The sequence below is a fragment of the Centroberyx affinis genome, unplaced genomic scaffold, assembly GCF_046629955.1.
Source record: "Centroberyx affinis isolate AG114_WGS23_722 - 3 ecotype Tasmania unplaced genomic scaffold, CSIRO-AGI_Caff_v1 ptg008227l_1, whole genome shotgun sequence".
Taxonomy (NCBI): domain Eukaryota; kingdom Metazoa; phylum Chordata; class Actinopteri; order Beryciformes; family Berycidae; genus Centroberyx; species Centroberyx affinis.
In genome coordinates this window covers 18,042-37,978 of record NW_027284092.1, presented here as the reverse complement: position 1 = coordinate 37,978, position 19,937 = coordinate 18,042, and the positions used below count along the sequence as shown (strand labels likewise).

The window sequence follows — 19,937 nt, the reverse complement described above, 5'->3', positions numbered from 1 at the left end:
GTTTGGTTTTTCCCTAGAAAACGGGTCAAAGTGGTTTCATCCATCCCCCCCCCCCCACCCCCCCTCCAGCAGGCCGGAGTGGACCGATCCAGTGAGCGCAGATTAATCCCCTCCCTGCGGTCCTGCGGGGCCAAAGGGTTCAGTCCACTGACGCTTCCTCCCTGCGTTCTTAATGGAAACCGTGACCTTTGACCCCTCTGATGATGCGACACCCCCGCGGCGCCCCCCCATCCCCCCCCCCCTCCCCCCTCAGTCGTGCCCCCCCAGTAAGTCCGCGGGCGGGTGCGTGGGCGTCTTGACGGGGGGCAGCGGTCTGGGCGGCGGTGCCGGTTTGGACTTGGGTCTCCGCGGGCTCACCGGCCCTCCGCCGCCGTCGCTGTCCGCTCTGTCGCAGGAGAGGGGGGGCGGGGGCGGGGGGAGGCGGGGCAGCGACATGGAGCCGTGGTGGTGCAGGTGGTGCTGGTGGTGGAGGTGGTGGGTGGGGGGGCCCGGCGGGATCCGGGAGCAGGAGGCGGTGGAGGCGGAGGAGGAGGAGGAGGGGGGCGGGGGGGGAGGGGCCACGCTCGCCGGCCGCAGGCTCTGGATCCGCCGGCACTCCTGGCAGATCCGGACGTGGCTGCAGCCCAGCAGGCCGCGGGCCGGGGGGGGCGGGGCCACCAGGGACGACGACGAGGGGGGGAGGGGGGGAGGCGGCGTCCCGAGGGCGGCGTTGACGCCCAGCGGGTCGTCCAGGAGCCTCTGCGGCCCGGGGCCCAGGTCCGGGCCTCCCGCCATGCCCCCCATGGCCCCCGGCCCCCCTCCCCCTCCTCCCCCCAGGCCCGCCAGCCCGCCGGTCAGCGGGCCGGAGCCGCTGTACAGTTTTCCGTTGCTGAGGCGCATCTCGCGCACCAGGCGGATGGGCCGGGGCGCGGCCAGCGCCAGGCGGGACGGGTGGCGCAGGACCCCGCCCCCCGAGCTGCTCAGAGGACGACGGCGACGAGAACGAGAACTCTTCTTACAGGAGACGGCGTTCCTAAACTCTGTCAACATCTCCTGACACACAGACACCTGAGAGAGAGAGAGAGAGGGAGAGAGAGGGGGAGAGGGGGGGGGGGGGGAGAGATGGAGAGAGAGAGAGACAGAGAGAGAGCAACAGAGAGAGAGCAACAGAGAGAGAGAGAGAGAGAGAGAGAAAGAGAGACAGAGAGAGAGGGAGAGAGAGAGGGAGGGAGAGAGAGAGAGAGGGAGAGAGAGAGACGGAGAGAGAGGGAGAGAGACGGAGAGAGAGGGAGAGAGAGAGGGAGAGAGAGAGAGAAAGGGAGGGGGAGAGTGAGTGAGAGAGAGAGAGACAGAGAGAGAGGGAGAGAGAGGGAGAGAGAGAGAGCAAGAGAGAGAACGAGAGGGGGGGAGAGAGTGAGAGAGAGAGAGCGAGAGAGGGAGGGAGATGGAGAGAGAGAGACGGAGAGAGAGAGAGAGGGAGGGGGAGAGAGAGAGAGAGAGAGAGAGAGAGGGAGAGAGAGGGAGGGAGAGAGAGAGAGAGGGAGAGAGAGGGAGAGAGACGGAGAGAGAGAGGGAGAGAGAGAGAGGGAGGGGGAGAGAGTGAGAGAGAGAGAGAGAGAGAAAGAGGGAGGGGGAGAGAGAGAGAGAGAGAGAGAGAGAGAGGGAGGGAGAGAGAGCAACAGAGAGAGATGGAGACAGAGAGAGAGGGAGAGAGCAACAGAGAGAGAGAGATGGAGAGAGAGAGAGAGGGAAAGAGAGAGAGACAGAGAGTGAGAGACAGACAGACATAAGCATTGTGACATTTTTAAAAAATCTCCCAAAAAATAGAGAAGTTTAAAGGCAGAGTGGAACATGTCTTTCTCCATGGAGAAAATCCTGAAATGACAAAACAGTGAGAAATCTACTGTGATTTAAACAAGAAACAGACACCAAACAAGCCACACTGTCTTTTAAACCTCCTACTTCTGTCTCAGTGGTTTTCTCATTATTATCCCATTAACATGTGTGTACTTCTGTGTTTCTATTGTATTAACTCCCATTACTTGTCATAATTCTTTCCTTAGTTTTATTTATTTATTTATTTATTTATTATGCAATTATTTTAAGAAGTTGTCTTTGTTTTTTATATTTTATTGTTTATTTGTACTGTTGTACTGTTGAATGCTTTGGCAATACTGTAACATCCATGCCAATAAAGCAAACTGAATTTGAATTTGAAATAGAGTGAGAAAGAGAGAGAGAGTGAGTGAGAAAATGAATGAGTGAGCAAGTGAGAGAATGAATGAGTGAGTGAGAGAGACAGAGTGAATGAAAAGGTAAATTATTGAATGTATGATGTGTGTGAAAAAGGGAGCGAGGAGATGAATGTGTTTGAGTGAGTGAACGTGTGAATAACTGAACAACTGAGTGAGTGAATCAATATGTTTATGTGTAAATGAATAAGTGAGTGAGTGAGTGAGTGAGTGAGTGAGTGAGTGAGAGAGAAAGTCACTGTGAAATTTCAATGAGCACTCACTGAGCGAGAAGACGTGAACACATACGCTCTCTGTGTGTGTTTATCTGTTTCTGTGTGTGTGTGTGTGTGTATTAAATGCTTTGTGGCTTCCTACCCCAAACCAAACCCGTCAGTGTTATCTGTGTGTGTGTGCCTCTGTGTGTGTGTGTGTGTGTGTGTGTGTGTGTGTCCTATAAGCTTTCCAAAAAACCCCCACAAACAGAATATTGGGTCAACAAAACGACGCGTCTGAAATCTGCAGCGGAGATAGAGGAGCGGCGGGCGGCCCGGGCGGAGAGGCAAATAAACTGCAGATAAATGGAGAGCAAATGAAAGTCAAAAACTGTATCTGCAGAGGGCGAAGAAATAAACCACACAATGGACGGACGGATGGAATACCAATATGGAGGATAGAGAGAGAGAGAGAGAACTATGAAGAGACAGAGATAGAGAAACAGACGACAGAGATGCAAGAAGAGAGACAGAGAGAGACAGAGAGAGAGAGAGAGAGGGGAAGGTTATTATTGTTCAAACCCAATAATTTGTTAAGGTTAAATGTGTAATATTTCTACTTTCCTGAAAGCATAATCTGACTGGTAAATATCAGCAGGTTCCTGAATGGTAGAGAGTGACACAAAGTGAACAGATTTCTGCATTCAGAAACACAGGAGCGGGCCGAGGCTGAAGGCCCACTCCCGCCGCACCGAGGTCCCTTCACAAATCTGCCGCTTTGTTGTTGCCTCGCTTATCGGCAGAAAACACACGTCGGAAAATATAATTTGAGACTTTATTACTAACAACTGGGGTGTTCGGGTAAATTCGGCATGTATATAAATCCTCAAAAACAGCTCGAATTTTAACAGACCGGCCCGTTTATGCAGCAGGGAAGTGGTGCTACTTCACTCAGAACATACACTCCTTACCTGCCATGACTGAGTTTACATGGACTTGGTTTTGATCATATTTGGCATATGGCGTTTACATGGAACACAGAGAGATCTGGTTATTCATATCCCCGTATACATGATAAATACTAGTATTTGCGCAGGCGCCTGTGATGTTTACAACACAAACTGGCAATTTTGAAATCGTTAATCTGATATTCCTCTGTAACTGTTTTGTAAATTAATCTGACTGTTTTGTTTTGATGTTTGGCTGTAGTAATGTTTCTTTAGTATTTTCCACTGTGACCTGACTTGCTCCACTGTACGTGTTGGGAAACCGGCGTCCTGTAGTCTGTATACTACAGACTTGAATAGGTCAGCATTTCCATGCTTTCTCCCATCTGAACTGCCAAGTATATTTAAGTCTTTCATCACCAAAAGACAAAACTCTGTTTCCTCATCGCTCCAGAAGTGAGACGCTCTCGTGTTGGCAGCGGTCAGAAACCGGGATAAGATGTATACAGTGTCCCGGTTTCTTTCGGAGTTTCTCAAAACCGGGATTCTGAAATCGGGATATGATGTTTACATGCGCAAACACAAAAACGGGATACTTCAAAAACCCGATCATAACCGGGATACTCAAGTCCATGTGAACACAGTCCATATGTTCCAAAAATCCACACACAACCCAACTGGATTAAACATGACAGAAGGTTGATTGTTGCTGGTTGTGAAACAGTCCGACCTGCCCACCATGCTGATGATGGTCTCGCTCTACGGAGGGCAGACTGTTGTTGTCATGACAACGCCTAATGATGGACACCAGCATTGGACCAGAAATTACACACAGAGCCTTTAATTATTACTGTGTGTTGTGCTTTATTGGAAGGAGTTAATCGGAGTCTGTTTTGAGCACCACTATTGATAATTCAGACAATAAACACTGAGGTTTAATACTCTTGAGCACTTTTTTAGAACAACACTTTTTACTTATACTTGAGTATTTGTTTACATCAGTAGTTTTCCTTGTAGTTGAGTAAAACTTCTGTTAAGTATCAGTACTTATAGACACATTGTCAGAACTCTTTGCACCTCTGATTGTTATTATATTGATCATTACGTACCAGAGTAAGAAATTAACTTTTTTTGTTTTTTCAAAGGACATTTTTTGCCCCATGATCTGTTTTTTGTTGGGGCATTTTAGTCTTTTTCAGGTGGCAGTTTTATTTAACTATGAAATATTACATTTGCGTTGCATATTGGAAAATAAACACTCAGTTTGTGCCACTAAGATTTGTTTTAACTTCTTAGAGGATGGCCCATCTTCACCCTCTGTTGTTGAGTTTTTTTTACCACATTGTTTTATGTTTTGTTGACACAGTGCTTTGTGGCGTTGGCATTTTCTCCTGCTGCAGGCTGTTGTTTCTGATCAAAAAACATTCTCGATTTTCTCTCCCAGAATGCACCAGGGAGAATCGCCCGGTCATAGACTCCTAGGAACCAGCTAAGGTGGCCCGGGGGGGACAGTAGTTGCATTCACGCGTCAACAAATAAAATGTGAATAGGCTGAAGTGCAAAAAAGGAAAAGATCAGACTACCAGGTTTGTTTTTTGCCCCCTCATATTTAATTTCACAAGCATGTTTTGCACTTTAAAGGGCATTTTTAGCCTAAACCCACATTAGTTTCTGACCTGTTTCTGTTATTTACTCTGGTTTTATCATGTCAGTATGGTTTGAAAGTATAAACTGTTTTACTTTTGCAATATTGGTTCTGAGCAATGCCAAAAAAGTAACTAAATTGAATAAAGTAAATGAAAGATGGAGGTAGAGAAATACAGAGACAAAAATAAACTGCAAAATGGAGAAACGCAGATGAAACCAGAGAAGATTGATTGATTCAAAACAGATGGAAGAGTTCTGCGTGATAAAAATCACTTCAACATGGAATAAATCACACAGAGAAACACAAACAACAAATGAACTGACACAGACAAAGTGTGTTGTCATTATCAGCTCCTTACACACACTGACACCAACACACGTCCACTGAAAACACACACACACAAACACAAATAACACCAAGAAATAACACGCTAACTGACTCTCACACACAGAAACACACACACACACACACACACACACACACAAACAGGCAGGGTTCCCACACTCACTTGGACATCAAATCCAAGGAAATTGGTGAAATTCAAGGACTCAAAATTGTCATATTTTGAGGTAAAACATGAAACGGGTCAAAATTTGAAATAGTAGAATGGGAAGTGTTGATCCTCAGATGGAGAGAGTTGAGGTATAAAGATAAATTTGGGTGCAAAAATTTAATAATAATAATAAAAAAAATAAAAATAAAGAACTTCCAAGGCCTTCCACTCATTTTCAAAAACTTTTAAGGCCTTATTTTATTTTTTTCTCAAATTCACAAACCCTAAAGGCACGGCCCACCCAGTTAAAAATGTTAATTTTCTTCTTCAGTATCACTTTTAAGTTCTGTGTTCATCATCCACCAAGATCTGAATGTTTCTAACATTCAGTAACTGTAATAAAACAGAGCTTTTGGCTGCTGCATTTTCTATAGTGAAACAGTTCAGAGAGAGAAAGAGAGAGAGAGAGAGGGAGAGAGTGAGAGGGAGAGAGGGAGGGAGAGAGAGAGAGAGGGGAGGGAGAGAGAGAGAGAGAGAGGAGAGAGAGAGACAGAGAGAGAGAGAGAGAGAGGGAGAGAGTGAGAGGGAGAGAGGGAGGGAGAGAGAGAGAGAGAGGGAGAGAGAGACAGAGAGAGGGAGAGAGAGAGACAGAGAGAGTGAGAGGAAGAGAGAGGGAGAGAGGGAGAGAGAGACAGAGAGAGGGAGAGAGAGACAGAGAGAGAGAGGGAGAGAGAGACAGAGAGAGAGAGAGAGAGAGAGACAGAGAGCTTGAACTAAAACATTCTCCAGCAGAAATAATTTTTATCATCATAGATTAGCCGTTGCAGCTAAAAACACACATCGCTACGAACCTTGGTCGAGCGAGCTTCACTGTAGACTGGAGAGAGAGAGAGAGAGAGAGAGGCGTGTTGAGGTCGACTTCTGATTGGATTTCCCACTCTGATGTGTGAAAGTGGGAAGCCTGATACACACACACACACACACACCTACACACACACACACAGACAGGACGTGGCGCGGTTGGGAGACCTACTGGGGGGTCAGTGCTGTATCTGAGGCCGGGGCCGGGGCCGGGGCCGGGGGCGGGGCAGGAGGAGGAGGAGGTGGAGGAGTGAGGAAGAGGAGGAGGAGGAGGAGGAGTAGGAGGAGGAGGAGGGCGTACCTCGTCGGTCTCGGCCGAGCGGCGCGTCGACCACACGAACTCCATGATCGCCACGAAGACGGCGATGATGAGGCCGCAGATCAGAACCACGAAGATCCCGCCGATGTTCTCCATGCCCAGGCCTGAGGGACACACACACACACACACACACACACACACACACACACACACACACACACACACACAATCAGCAACAAAGAGACACTTGATTAGACTTCTTACTGACTTCACACACACAAGAGAGGATAACTGTCCTGTACAAAATAATTTTCTTGTCCTTGGGGAAGAGGAAGGCTATTTATCATAATACTGTATATTGATCATACTTGAGTGCAGATGATCAATACTCGCTCAATACCAAACACATGTTCCCATCATACTCCCTCTGCTGCAGGTCTCTAATCAACATGTTTGTGAGTGTGAAAGTCGATAAACACAAATCGCCTCGTCTTGTTACAGCGTGTCGCAAAAAAAAACAAAAAAAAAAAAACATATAAAAACCGTTTGGAGACAAAAAGGAACAATTCAGCATCCAGTTGGTGAAAAACAACAATCATAATTCTGATCAAATCTTGCTTTAAAGTCAGACAGAAATGGAGAGTGAAAGAACAGAGAGAGAGAGAGAAAGAGAGAGAGAGAGAGAGAGAGAGAGAGAGACAGGCTGAAAAACAGGCTGAAAAAAAACAACAACATATAAAAACCGTTTGGGGACAAAAAGGAACAATTCAGCTCCAGTTGGTGAAAAACAACAATCATAATTCTTACCAAATCTTGCTTTAAAGTCAGACAGAAATGGAGAGTGAAAGAACAGAGAGATAGAGAGAGAAAGAGAGAGAGAGAGAGAGAGAGAGAGAGAGAGAATGGCCTTTCAGAAACCTGTGGGTTTCCTATGGGTCACTCCTCCATCTGTTTTTACTGACTATGCTCCAAACCCTTAAACCCATAAAGTGGTGTTGCTAAAATATTTGAGGTGTGTACTGTATATCAGTGACTGTCACAGAAAAACACCACCCACAACCACCAAAAGAAATGTCTATATCTCTAATCTTTAAATTGAAGTTTGAATTTATATGGAGTGATACGCTTTAATTAAAAATATAATAAAACATACATCACGTTTACTGTCAGTTGTTGACATGTTTTCCATGCTCTCTCTCTCTCTGTAAACGTCACATCTCAGCAACTTGGGGATCACAGGAAAGTTTCCCTGTCATATTCACCCTGTTGTTTATATTGTTCATGTACACTCGACTCGTAACTGATATTTCCCACGGCACCTGAAGGCAGCGTATAGAACAGCTGCAGCTCTGTGGCGACATCACAGCAGAACTGACGCATGTTGCTCTCTCAGCTGTATTCAGACCAAATAAATTGATCAATTTGTGGCGTTTGGTCTCATCTGCCTCAGCGGACGGTTTGTTTCACTTCATTTTTCAGCTTCACTTTTGCATTTTTCTGCTCTGCAGCTTTTCCATGTTCGTCTGTTTGCAAATTACATGCAACACAATCAGTCTGCTGTTGTCAGCTGAGCGCATGAGAGGTAAAAGTAAAGTTGGCAAAGTGGGGAGAAAGATGAAGTCAGGAGATGTGATGAACTATTGATTCCCATTTTGGAAGCAAAAAACGGAGATTATTGAACTGGATCACTCCCATCGATTTATTTTTTTAATTGATTTATTTAACGGCCAGAGGAACTTCCTAACTTCTCACCCTGAGAAAGACGCAGCTGCTGAGTTGCTGCAGAGACAGAAAATAAGAAAGTAATGACAAATAAATAAAAGAGAGGGTGATCATCTGAGAAATATGTCAGAGGATGAGATTAAAACAAATTATAGATTGCCAAGCGATATTTATGAGGATAATGATGATGATAACATTTTATCACTGCTTGATAAAATTGAAAAAAATCAACCTACAGCTTTAACACTGAATAATGACCAATAGAAAACAAGTAAAACTGGTTGACAATGACGACAAACGTGTAATTATTGTTTGCAACCACGGGGAATTACACATCCATCCATCCATCCATCTTCAGCTGCTTATCCGAGGTCAGGTCTCAGAGGTAGCAGTTCCAGCAGGGGGCCCCAAACTTCCCTTTCCCTGGCCACATTAACCAGCTCTGACTGGGGGATCCCAAGGCGTTCCCAGGCCAGCGTGGGGATGTAATCCCTCCACCTGGTCCTCGGTCTGCCCCGTGGCCTCCTCCCAGCTGGACGTGCCTGGAAAACCTCCCTGGGGAGGCGACCAGGAGGCATCCTTACTAGATGCCCGAACCACCTCAACTGGCTCCTTTCTATGCGAAGGAGCGGCGGCTCTACTCTGAGTCCCTCACGGGTGACCGAGCTTCTCACCTTATCCCTAAGGGAGATGCCAGCCACCCTCCTGAGGAAACCCATTTCGGCCGCTCGTATCCGCGATCTTGTCCTTTCAGTCATGACCCATAGATCATGACCATAGGTGAGGGTTGGGATGAAGATTGCCCGGTAGATCGATAGCTTTGCCTTCTGGCTCGGCTCTCTTTTCACAACGGTGCGGTAAAGCGAACGCAGTACCGCTCCTGCTGCTCCGATTCTCATCTACCGCTCCATGGTCCCCTCACTCGAGAACAAGACCCCGAGATACTTGAACTCCTTCACTTGGGGTAAGGACTCATTCCCGACTCGAAGTGGACAATCCACCGGCTTCCTGCTGAGAACCATGGCCTCAGGTTTAGAGGTGCTGATCCTCATTCCAGCCGCTTCACACTCGGCTGCAAACTGATCCAGTGAGTGTTGAAGGTCACAGACTGATGATGCCATCAGGACCATGTCATCTGCAAAAACCTAAGCCCACCAAACTGAAACCCCTCCCCTCCACGACTACGCCTTGAAATCCTGTCCATGAATATCACAAACAGGATAGGTGACAACGTGCAGCCCTGGAGGAGGCCAACCCCCACTGGAAACAAGTCCGACTTACTACCAAGAAGCCGGACACAGCTCTCGCTTTGGGCGTACTGCTACGTTATGAACCGTCCAGACCTCTCAGGTGGTCTGGGACAGGTCTGCTTTCTGTCCCCAGAGTCAAAACTAAACATGGAGAAGCAGTGTTCAGTTTTTATGCTCCACATATCTGGAACAAACTCCCAGAAAACTGCAGGTCTGCTGCCACTCTCAGTTCTTTTAAATCAAGGAAGACTTTTCTGTCCGCTGCCTTTTATTAAATCAAATAACTATTCATCTCTCACACTGCACTGTAACCTTTATTCTTGTATTTTACACCTGTCTTGTTCTATTAGATATAGCCTATTTTTTTGTTTTTATTCTCTTAGCTCTTTAATGAACTTTATTTTTCTTGGTCTTTTATATGAATTTTATCCTTTTCATTTTGTCTCGATGCTTTTAATGTTTTATGTCAAGCACTTTGAATTGCCTTGTTGCTGAAATGTGCTATATAAATAAACTTGCCTTGCCTTGCCTTACAGAGATTGGATGGCCCTTAATAGTGACCCCTGCACCTACTCCCGCAGCACTTCCCACAATATCTTTCGGGGGACCCGGTCATAGGCCTTCTCCAAATCCACAAAGCACATGTAGACCGGATGGTCATACTCCCAAGCCCCCTCCAGGATTCTTGCGAGCCCGGGTATTACACATATGGAGAATAAACAATAATAATAATAAACTTTATTTATAGAGCACCTTTCAGAGCGCTTTACAAAGGATAAAACAGCAACAGATAAACACAACAAAGGATAAAATAAAAGAGCAGCAATGTGAGCAATATAAAATGAGATGAGAATCATAAAAGGGAGGTCAGGAAGAAAATGAAAGGTGTTTACGTGTGAAAGCGAGTCTATAAAAACATGTTGAGAAGTGATTTAAAAGATGAAACCGATTTGTCGAGACAGGCTGATCCAGAGTCTGGGAGCGTTAAGGATAAACACTACCAGGCAGAAGTCTGGACACACCACACTTTTCTTTATTTTTTTACTATTTTCCACATTTTTTAACAGTTAAGACATCAAAACTATGAAATAACACAAACAGAATTATGCAGTGACCAAAAAAACGATCTTATATTTTAGATTCTTTAAAGTAGCCGCCCTCTGCCTTGATGCAAAGGCAAAGGCTTTGGAAAGAAATTCATACATAGGATCAACTTCAGTATTTATATTTGTCTAAGAAACTCATTTCAAGCATTTAAGCAGAAGCCTGTAGATCAAAATGAAATGAAAAACACAGAACATTCAATCAGGTGGGTCCAGACTATTGACTGATAGTGTGAATATAGATCTCTTATATAGATGTGTGTGTGTTTAGTGTGAGTGATTGGTGTGTTATTCATGTTTAGATCCATCCCCAGGATATAAAGACCTATCACAGATGCCTTGGAGGTATTTTTTCACCTTTTTTTTTATGCCTCTGTGGGTCTATATAAGCTCTCATGGGCCTTGCATATAGTTTGTTTGTGTTGGTGATGATTAGACATAGGCTTATAAGAATGTGTGTTTGACATTTGTGTGAAAAAAAAAAAAAACACCTTATCAAAAGCCAGACTAGGCCGAAACGTCGGTTATTAAATCCTGTATGTGGAGCTGAGTCAGTCTGGCTCTGCTGCACAGTGTTAAAACAGGTAAACAGGTGCATGTTTCACTCGGAGCTTATCCTGCGCCTCGGGTATTCCGATCGGAAAATTGCGACTGACTTTATTTGCATACATTGTCTTATGCAATAAATCAGGCGTTAAACTGCAGAACGCCGCGCTCGTTAATGCGCAGCAGTAATTAGCGCGGCTCTCGGTAATCGCGGCCCTCAGACCTGTGACATTATTTACAGAGACGCTCCCAGCTGGCAGCCTGTAACTAACACCGACCTGCTCTGAACCCGCTTTATTTCTTCTCCGTTACACGATCATTTCAGCGTCACGGGAACATTATCGGGGCGGCGAGGCTCCGACCCGGCATGCTCATTATTACCGGCTGTTTGTAACACTGATGATCTGCTGAGTTCAAGCTGATTCCTCTGCTCTGCCCGCTGCAAGTCGCTCTGGATGAGAGCGTCGGCCAGACGAGTAAAATGTGAAAGTCTTACTGGCCCAGAGGGGCGATTTGTGTTGCAACTAGCAGAGCTGAACATATAGGAACATAATAGTGAGACAGGATAACGGTACATAAAAAACATCTAACACCTCAGCACCAAGATGTAACAGTTAATAACTTCAGTCAAAAATAAAGACGAAAAATGCTTCAACAAACAACAGACTGGTATACAGCAATAACTGAAACCAACATCATTAACGTCCTTTAAAGGATAAGGCCGGTGTTTTTTAACGCATTGCTTACCGTCAACAAATCCTATGAAAATAACAAAATCAGCAATGATTTTGTTTTGCCAACAAATGTCGTCCATGTAGCCGGTGCCCAACGCAGCCATGTCCCAGCAGCCATAGAACTCCATTGTATTAAAAAAACAATTAAAAACACGTCAAAGAGCCATGCTGCTGCTCTGCAGCATATTTCATCATCGCGATGCACCGGGCCGGCCGACTTTTTCCTCAAACAACTTAATAAGCCGGCTGTAAACATGTTTACGATCTCAGGAAAGTAGTTCCGTAGCACAGAAAATAGCCCCCGGCGTAATGAAGAATTTGTTCCTGTTTGAATTGATTTGGTAATAACTACAACAGCCTGACCTTTCGTGGTAACAGCAATTTTTAAAATTGAAACTATGTCTTTGTGAGCTGTATTTCAAGGTTTTTAGCTTACAATTGGATCCAATGACTTCCGGTTAAAAGGCTAAAAACGGTACGTGGGAAGTCAGAAAGTAACGGGAGTAGAGCAAACACATTGTTGATTTTGTTATTTTCATAGGATTTGTTGACGGTAAGCAATGCATTAAAAAAACACTGGCCTTATCCTTTAACACTCTTCCTGGAGTCAAATCTGTAGGCTATTTGTTAATAAAATCAATTACATCTGGAACAAAAGAGTTCCTTGACCTGTTAGTTTTGGGCTTCCTAAATTTGTGTTCAGATGGGAGATGTAGTGGATGCTGAGGATGTGACAGAATAGCCTGGACCTTGTTGGTGGATTTATGTTGTGATCCTGTGTGTTGTCCTGTCCTGTGTGACACCCACCTTTGGCCCGGTGGTCCTCCTCTTTGGGACACTGCCCCCCCTCCCACCAGCGCCTCTTCAGGATCTCCAGCCTGTTGTTCTCCTGCAGCTGTAAGACTCCCAGAGTGATCTCATCTCTGTATGGAGAGCCTGGGACGGGAGAAGGGGGAGAGAGAGAGAGAGAGAGAGAGAGAGAGAGAGAGAGAGAGAGAGAGAGAGACAGAGAGAGCAGCAGAGTCAGTATCCAGTCAGTGTCTCACATCACCTTCTCCCCGCTGAGTCACATCCCCTCTGCCACCTCTTCCTCCTCCTCTGCTCTGTTTATTCTTAACAGTATTTATCCAGGGGAAGTCGACTGAGCATGCTCACTCTCTCCCAGCAATACCGCTTCACATTCATACACACATCCACACCAGCAACACAACAGCTACTCACTGTTGGCCAGTGATTCTCAACCTTTTTCATATCAAAGACCCCTAATTTAGTCCACATTAGAACCACGGACCCACATTTGGACAGTCCACCATTGAGATTTTGTCTCTCGGACCCAAATCTGAGAATATTCTTATTGTCAGATATGATTTTGTCCAGATTCCATGACTGTCTGTATTGTAGGTAGAGAGATAACAGAGAAACTATGATCAAAACAGTCATTCTTCTACATTCTCTAATTGTGTTAACTTCTTGTAAATGAAGTTTAATGATTCGTCAATTTGCTGGGGACCCCGTGGGACCCCCTCAAGGACCCCTGGTGGTCCCCGGACCCCACGTTGAGAACCACTGGTGTAGGCAACACAAAGCTACAAACTCCAGAGTGTAAAATGCAGCAGCTACAAACTGAAGTTCAGCCGCTTCAACTTTTATCCCCACACTCTGATGACGCAGTGAAGTGCGAACCAATCAGAGCAGAGGGAAGGAAGGGGAGGGTTGTTATATTTACTTTATTATTATGTACTTGATTAATTATTTTAATTAACAAGAATGGTTTTTTGCCAAATAAAATAAAAATGAGACAAAAAGTGATGACAGTATGACATTATTATGACTAGTTTGACAGTTTGGACTCATTGTTGCAGCAAGAGGCGGCAGAGCTCACTGCTTCAACAGACAGCTGACTGGAGACAATACTGTCTGTGGGTCCAAGAACTACAGGGAGGAAGAGACTCATTATATATAGGAACAAAATCATCTATCAGTGAAATATGAACCGTCTCTTAAACAGTCAGTGAGCAGCGCTCCGTCCAGAGAAAGCTGGACTCACCAACGATGGCTGAACCTCTTCACCTCCTCATCCTCCACCAGACACCGAGAAGAAGACATTTAATTTACTCAAGTCAGAGTGATTTCTGGGTAATGAAGTCCCCAGGTTTCAAGCAGTTACCTCTCACTGCCTTTTGGGGCCACCAAACGTGCAAAGTTGCCTTTAAATTGCCTTCTACCGCTCTCCTCTGGTTATTTTTATTTCTTTTTCTAGCACTTTCTCTCACCCTTGACCTCCTTTATATTGGCTGGTAATGTTTGTGATCTAGGCATGAAAGCTTCTTCTGCTGTTGCACTAACTGTGCAGAAAGTCACTCTGGATAAAAAGCGTCTGCTATAAATGCTTAACATGTAAAATGTAAATGGAGAAAGAGCGAGAGAGAGAGAGAGAGAGAGAGATGAAACTGTCTGGTATTTTCAGACAGTCGGCGTCATCTCACGTCTAAATACAGAATCTGGGTGAGAGACGGGGAAGAGAGAGAGGGGGGGGAGAGAGAGGGGGGAGGGGAGAGAGAGGGAGAGAGAGAGGGAGGGGAGAGAGGGAGAGAGTGAGAGGGAGGGAGAGAGAGACGGAGATAGAGAGAGAAAGAGAGAGAGAGAGAGAGAGAGAGGGAGAGAGAGAGGGGGGAGGGGAGAGAGGGAGAGAGGGAGGGGAGAGAGTGAGAGAGGGACGGGAGAGAGAGAGGGAGAGAGGGAAAGAGAGAGGGAGGGGAGAGAGAGAGAGAGAGGGAGAGAGAAAGAGAGAGGGAGAGAGAAAGGGAGAGAGAGGAGAGAAAGAGAGAGAGAGAGAGAGAGAGAGAGAGAGAGACAAAGAGTGATTGAGAGAGAGAGAGTGAGTGAGTCCAGGATTTGTTATTCAATTTGTAAATGAAGCTCCAGCAGGAGAGATAGCAGGGAGAGGTGATGAGAGAAGGAAATGGAAAATGGAAATGTGGAAGGGAAAATCATCTGATATAAACGGGAGGCGAAGACCGTCATTAACACAAAAGGAAGCGTTGAATCGAAGTGAAGCGTCACTGAACGTTTCTTTATTATTATATTATTGCTGATAACCTTGATATTTATCATTTTCTGTTTAATTATTACAAGTCATCTGTTAATCTATATGATATTACCTCCACTGATAGAACATATTGCTCCTGGCAGCACAGGATTCTGTCTTGTCAAGGCAATAAAGTCTATTTGAATGGAACTGAATGGAGCTGAAAAGCTGGGGAGGGAGGAGAGAGAGAGAGAGAGAGAGAAAAGGGGGAGAGAGAGTTTTGCGTCTATTGATATTCAAAGTCGACTTCACAGGAATATCAAAATGCCTCAACTCTTTCTGGATGAAACCCAGCACCTTCTGCTGCTGAGGGCTTGTAAGGTTCTGGATGTGATGCAGCTCCAGGCTCCCAAACCCTGCAGTGTAGGGTACAATTTAGTCAATTTGTATGTAAATATACACTCGTCCTATTGGTCTAAATCACAAAGTGAGGCTGCAACAGAGAAGATTTGAAGCTCTTCCTGCTGACCTCCAAACTAAAGCCGGAGTCGGACAGGATTCATTTTCAGGACAATGTGCCTAAAGTAAACTGTTAACACGGGACTTATGTCATGTTAGTGGATAAGAGATCTCTGTATCAGTCTGTATCAATTACAGAGACGTGATCTACTCCATTTACGCTGCAGAATTTGGTGTTCCCGCTTTGCGACTTGGTCGATTCCCGAAAAAGAAAAAACAGGAGGGAAGTGGAGCGATGGTTCTAGGTAGCCTGGAGGCAACAGAGACACATTTCTGTAGCCACCAGTACAGTGGCCGAGACGTGTCGAACGAACTGCATATCCAAAACGCTTTGCAAATTCGAAAAACACAAGCGCATTAACGGAAAACACAAATGCAAAAGCCACAACACAGTTCTTGCCCATTTGAGAAGTAAGTGAAACGTTGTTCGCTTGCTAACTATGATTACTATCGCTATGTGATTGTCACAAATGAGCAAAGTCCTTCTGTCTGTCTGTCTGTCTGTCTGTCTGTATCCAATTTGCTCCTCAATGGGTTGGCCAATCAATCTGAAACTGCATATGGGCATTGAGCGTTGGCATAGGCAGGGACTGACGAAACTGATTTTTCCATTTTCCCAAATTTACACTGTTTATGCGCATTTTTGGCAAGTCTGCGCGGAGTTGTGGTGCGCGCATCCCCGGGTATGGACTAGTGTCTTTATATTTCCACATGTGCAGGCAATAATAGTCCACCGGCAATAATAGGCGGCCCGTTTCATTGTCAACATCCGTTGTTGCTCACTTCCGTTGTTATGTTGTGGCTTTTGCATTTGTGTTGTGATTTCTGCATTTACGTTTTCCGTTAATGCGCTTGTGTTTTCCGAATTTGCAAAGCATTTTGGATATGCAGTTTGTTCGATACGTCTCGGCCACCGTACACCAGAGGAGCGAGCAGGTGAGTCAAGCTCTTCACAAAAACCAGCGGGAAGAACCGTGACATCCTGCCATTAAGTTTTTTAAGGACTGACGAAATCTCTAAATCTAGCTCGCTATCATCCAATTCCTTTGCCGGCTGCCATTTTGGTCGTTGTTGTCGATCTGTTAACACTCATCTTAAGGAGGTTTGTCCCGCCTACGTCCACCATCCAATCAGGTTTGTCGGACAGTATCTGTCTGAATTAGCTGCCGGTGGTTAGACAGACCGCTATGAATCAGCATGCAAATTCAAAAAGTGCTAAAGACGTGTCATGGGGGCTGGACACCAGGCAACAACATAACTGCATTTTTTTTGCATATCGTCCCTAGATATATATGGTCCCATGACCGCTGATACATTACTGATAAATATTTCTTCAGTAGGTATTTCTTCTTCAGGGATCGCTCACTTTGGCACTGCTGCTGTGCACAATTGGCAGTTTCGGGTTTTTTTCGTAGTTGATGTATTTTGCTCAGTAATAAAGCACAGAAATGAAGTGATAAAAAAACAGTAATAAAAAAACAGAAGATGGGGAGAAAAAAAATAGACAAATTTGTGCCGGGGAGATAAAAACCAAAACCCCAGGGGTCTGATAAAACATCTCAGCTCAAAACTGAAAAAAGAAAAAAAAAACATGAGATGTAATATACAGCCATCTGCTGGTGGCATGGATTGACTTTCAACTATCAGTCAGCCTGGCTTCTTCTGGGCCAAAAAAAAAGGAGAGAAAGGCAGAGAGAGAGAGAGGTTAAGGATGAGTATGAACAGGTTTTAAAAGAAGACTGTGATAGGAGAGATGAGAAACGGAGAGAGAAACAAGGCGGTACACACTGTTAATTGCGTACGCAGTGGGTATTGTCATTTATTTGCTGCTATTGATTTATCCCTTGTGCTCTTGTTCCCTGGCAGTGTAAGACAGAGACTTATCGTGCCAATAAAGTCGGTCCATTCAACAGAATAACAATGAGAAGGAGAAGCGAGAGAGAGAGAGAGAGACGCACAGAGAGAGAAAAGAGGCAGGGGAGAGAGATGAAGAGGAGAGAGAGAGAGATAGAGCGAGATAGACGAGACACAAACGGACAGAGACAGAGTGACAGGAGAGGAAGTAATGAAGACAAGAAATGAAAAGAAAAGGGACGTGACGGAGGAGAGCGGAGAGCGTCCCGACAAACAGCATGAAGGAGAGGCAGCCAGCAGACGGACAGACAGGAGGGGCGGCAGCCAATAATTGGACCAAGAGAAGAAGAGTTTCCATTTGTCCCGAGCATTCGCTTTGCATGCTGTTCATCACAAGAACACAAACTCTACCTTAAAGAAAAACAGGCTTTTTTTTAAATTAAACTGCACCGCTTACTGTGCTGCTGCTGAACTGAATAAAGGCTGGAATCCAAACAGTATTCTCCTTTATTGTAACTTCGCCCATGTTTTTCTGTTCGGAGAGTAAATTGAAATGAACACTGAAGTATTTCTAGTAGTTTCTGTTATGTGCAGTAGGGCGACTGTATGCTTATTATCACAGGAGAGGTAGGAGAGGTACAAAAATCCCAATTCTGGCATCTCATTGCTGCCACTTTACTACCATTTTTATTGGTGACCAATTCCCGCAATTTTACAGCAAAAAACACCTAAAATGTGGCAAATTATATGCAATTTTTAGGAAAATGGTGTAACGTGGTGTAGCATGGTGTAGCATGGTGTGACATGGTGTGACATGGTGTAGCATGGTGTAGCGTGGTGTGACATGGTGTAGCATGGTGTAGCATGGTGTGACATGGTGTGACATGGTGTTGCATGGTGTGACATGGTGTAGCATGGTGTGACGTGGTGTGACGTGGTGTAGCGTGGTGTGACATGGTGTAGCATGGTGTTGCATGGTGTGACATGGTGTAGCATGGTGTGACATGGTGTAGCATGGTGTAGCATGGTGTGACATGGTGTGACATGGTGTGGCATGGTGTGACATGGTGTAGCATGGTGTGACGTGGTGTGACGTGGTGTAGCGTGGTGTGACATGGTGTAGCATGGTGTTGCATGGTGTGACATGGTGTAGCATGGTGTGACGTGGTGTGACGTGGTGTAGCGTGGTGTGACATGGTGTAGCATGGTGTAGCATGGTGTGACATGGTGTGACATGGTGTTGCATGGTGTGACATGGTGTGACATGGTGTAGCATGGTGTGACATGGTGTTGCATGGTGTGACATGGTGTAGCATGGTGTAGCATGGTGTGACATGGTGTGACATGGTGTAGCATGGTGTAGCATGGTGTGACATGGTGTAGCATGGTGTAGCGTGGTGTGACATGGTGTTGCATGGTGTGACATGGTGTAGCATGGTGTGACATGGTGTAGCATGGTGTAGCGTGGTATGACATGGTGTTGCATGGTGTGACATGGTGTAGCATGGTGTAGCATGGTGTGACATGGTGTTGCATGGTGTAGCATGGTGTGACATGGTGTTGCATGGTGTGACATGGTGTAGCATGGTGTAGCATGGTGTGACATGGTGTTGCATGGTGTGACATGGTGTAGCATGGTGTAGCATGGTGTGACATGGTGTTGCATGGTGTAGCGTGGTGTAACATGGTGTAGCATGGTATAGCATGGTGTGACATGGTGTAGCATGGTGTGACTTGGTGTAGCGTGGTGTAGCATGGTGTAGCATGGTGTGACATGGTGTAGCGTGGTGTAGCATGGTGTTGCATGGTGTAACATGGTGTAGCGTGGTGTAACACGGTGTGACATGGTGTGACATGGTGTAGCATGGTGTAGCATGGTGTGACATGGTGTAGCACAGTGTAGCATGGTGTGACACGGTGTAGCATGGTGTAACATGGTGTAACATGGTATAGCGTGGTGTAACATGGTGTGACACGGTGTAACATGATGTGACATGGTGTAGCGTGGTGTAGCATGGTGTAACGTGGTGTAACGTGGTGTAGCATGGTGTAACATGGTGTAGCGTGGTGTAACATGGTGTGACATGGTGTAGCATGGTGTAGAATGGTGTAGCGTGGTGTAACATGGTGTGACATGGTGTAGCATGGTGTAGAATGGTGTAACATGGTGTGACATGGTGTAGCATGGTGTAACATGGTGTAGCGTGGTGTAACATGGTGTGACATGGTGTAGCATGGTGTAGAATGGTGTAGCATGGTGTAGAATGGTATGACATGGTGTGACATGGTGTGACATGGTGTGACATGGTGTAGCATGGTGTAGCATGGTGTGACATGGTGTGGCATGGTGTAACATGGTGTGACATGGTGTAGCATGGTGTGACATGGTGTAGCATGGTGTATCATGGTGTGACATGGTGTGGCATGGTGTAACATGGTGTATCATGGTGTAACATGGTGTGACATGGTGTAGCATGGTGTAACATGGTGTGACATGGTGTGGCATGGTGTAACATGGTGTATCATGGTGTAACATGGTGTGACATGG

General features: G+C 45.6%; 1 protein-coding gene across 1 annotated transcript in view; it reads right to left on the bottom strand.

The window, feature by feature from the left end:
• Positions 1-249: 249 nt before the first annotated feature.
• The window catches only part of LOC139640036 (glutamate receptor ionotropic, kainate 5-like), a gene marked incomplete at its 5' end in the record, with an annotated part of 36,615 nt that continues 16,927 nt past the window's right edge, over positions 250-19,937 (bottom strand). Inside the window, 3 exons of the mRNA XM_071514195.1 lie at positions 250-1,047; positions 6,676-6,797; positions 12,796-12,924. Coding sequence (XP_071370296.1) covers positions 250-1,047; positions 6,676-6,797; positions 12,796-12,924 — 1,049 coding nt within the window. The remainder of the gene's footprint in view (positions 1,048-6,675; positions 6,798-12,795; positions 12,925-19,937) is intronic.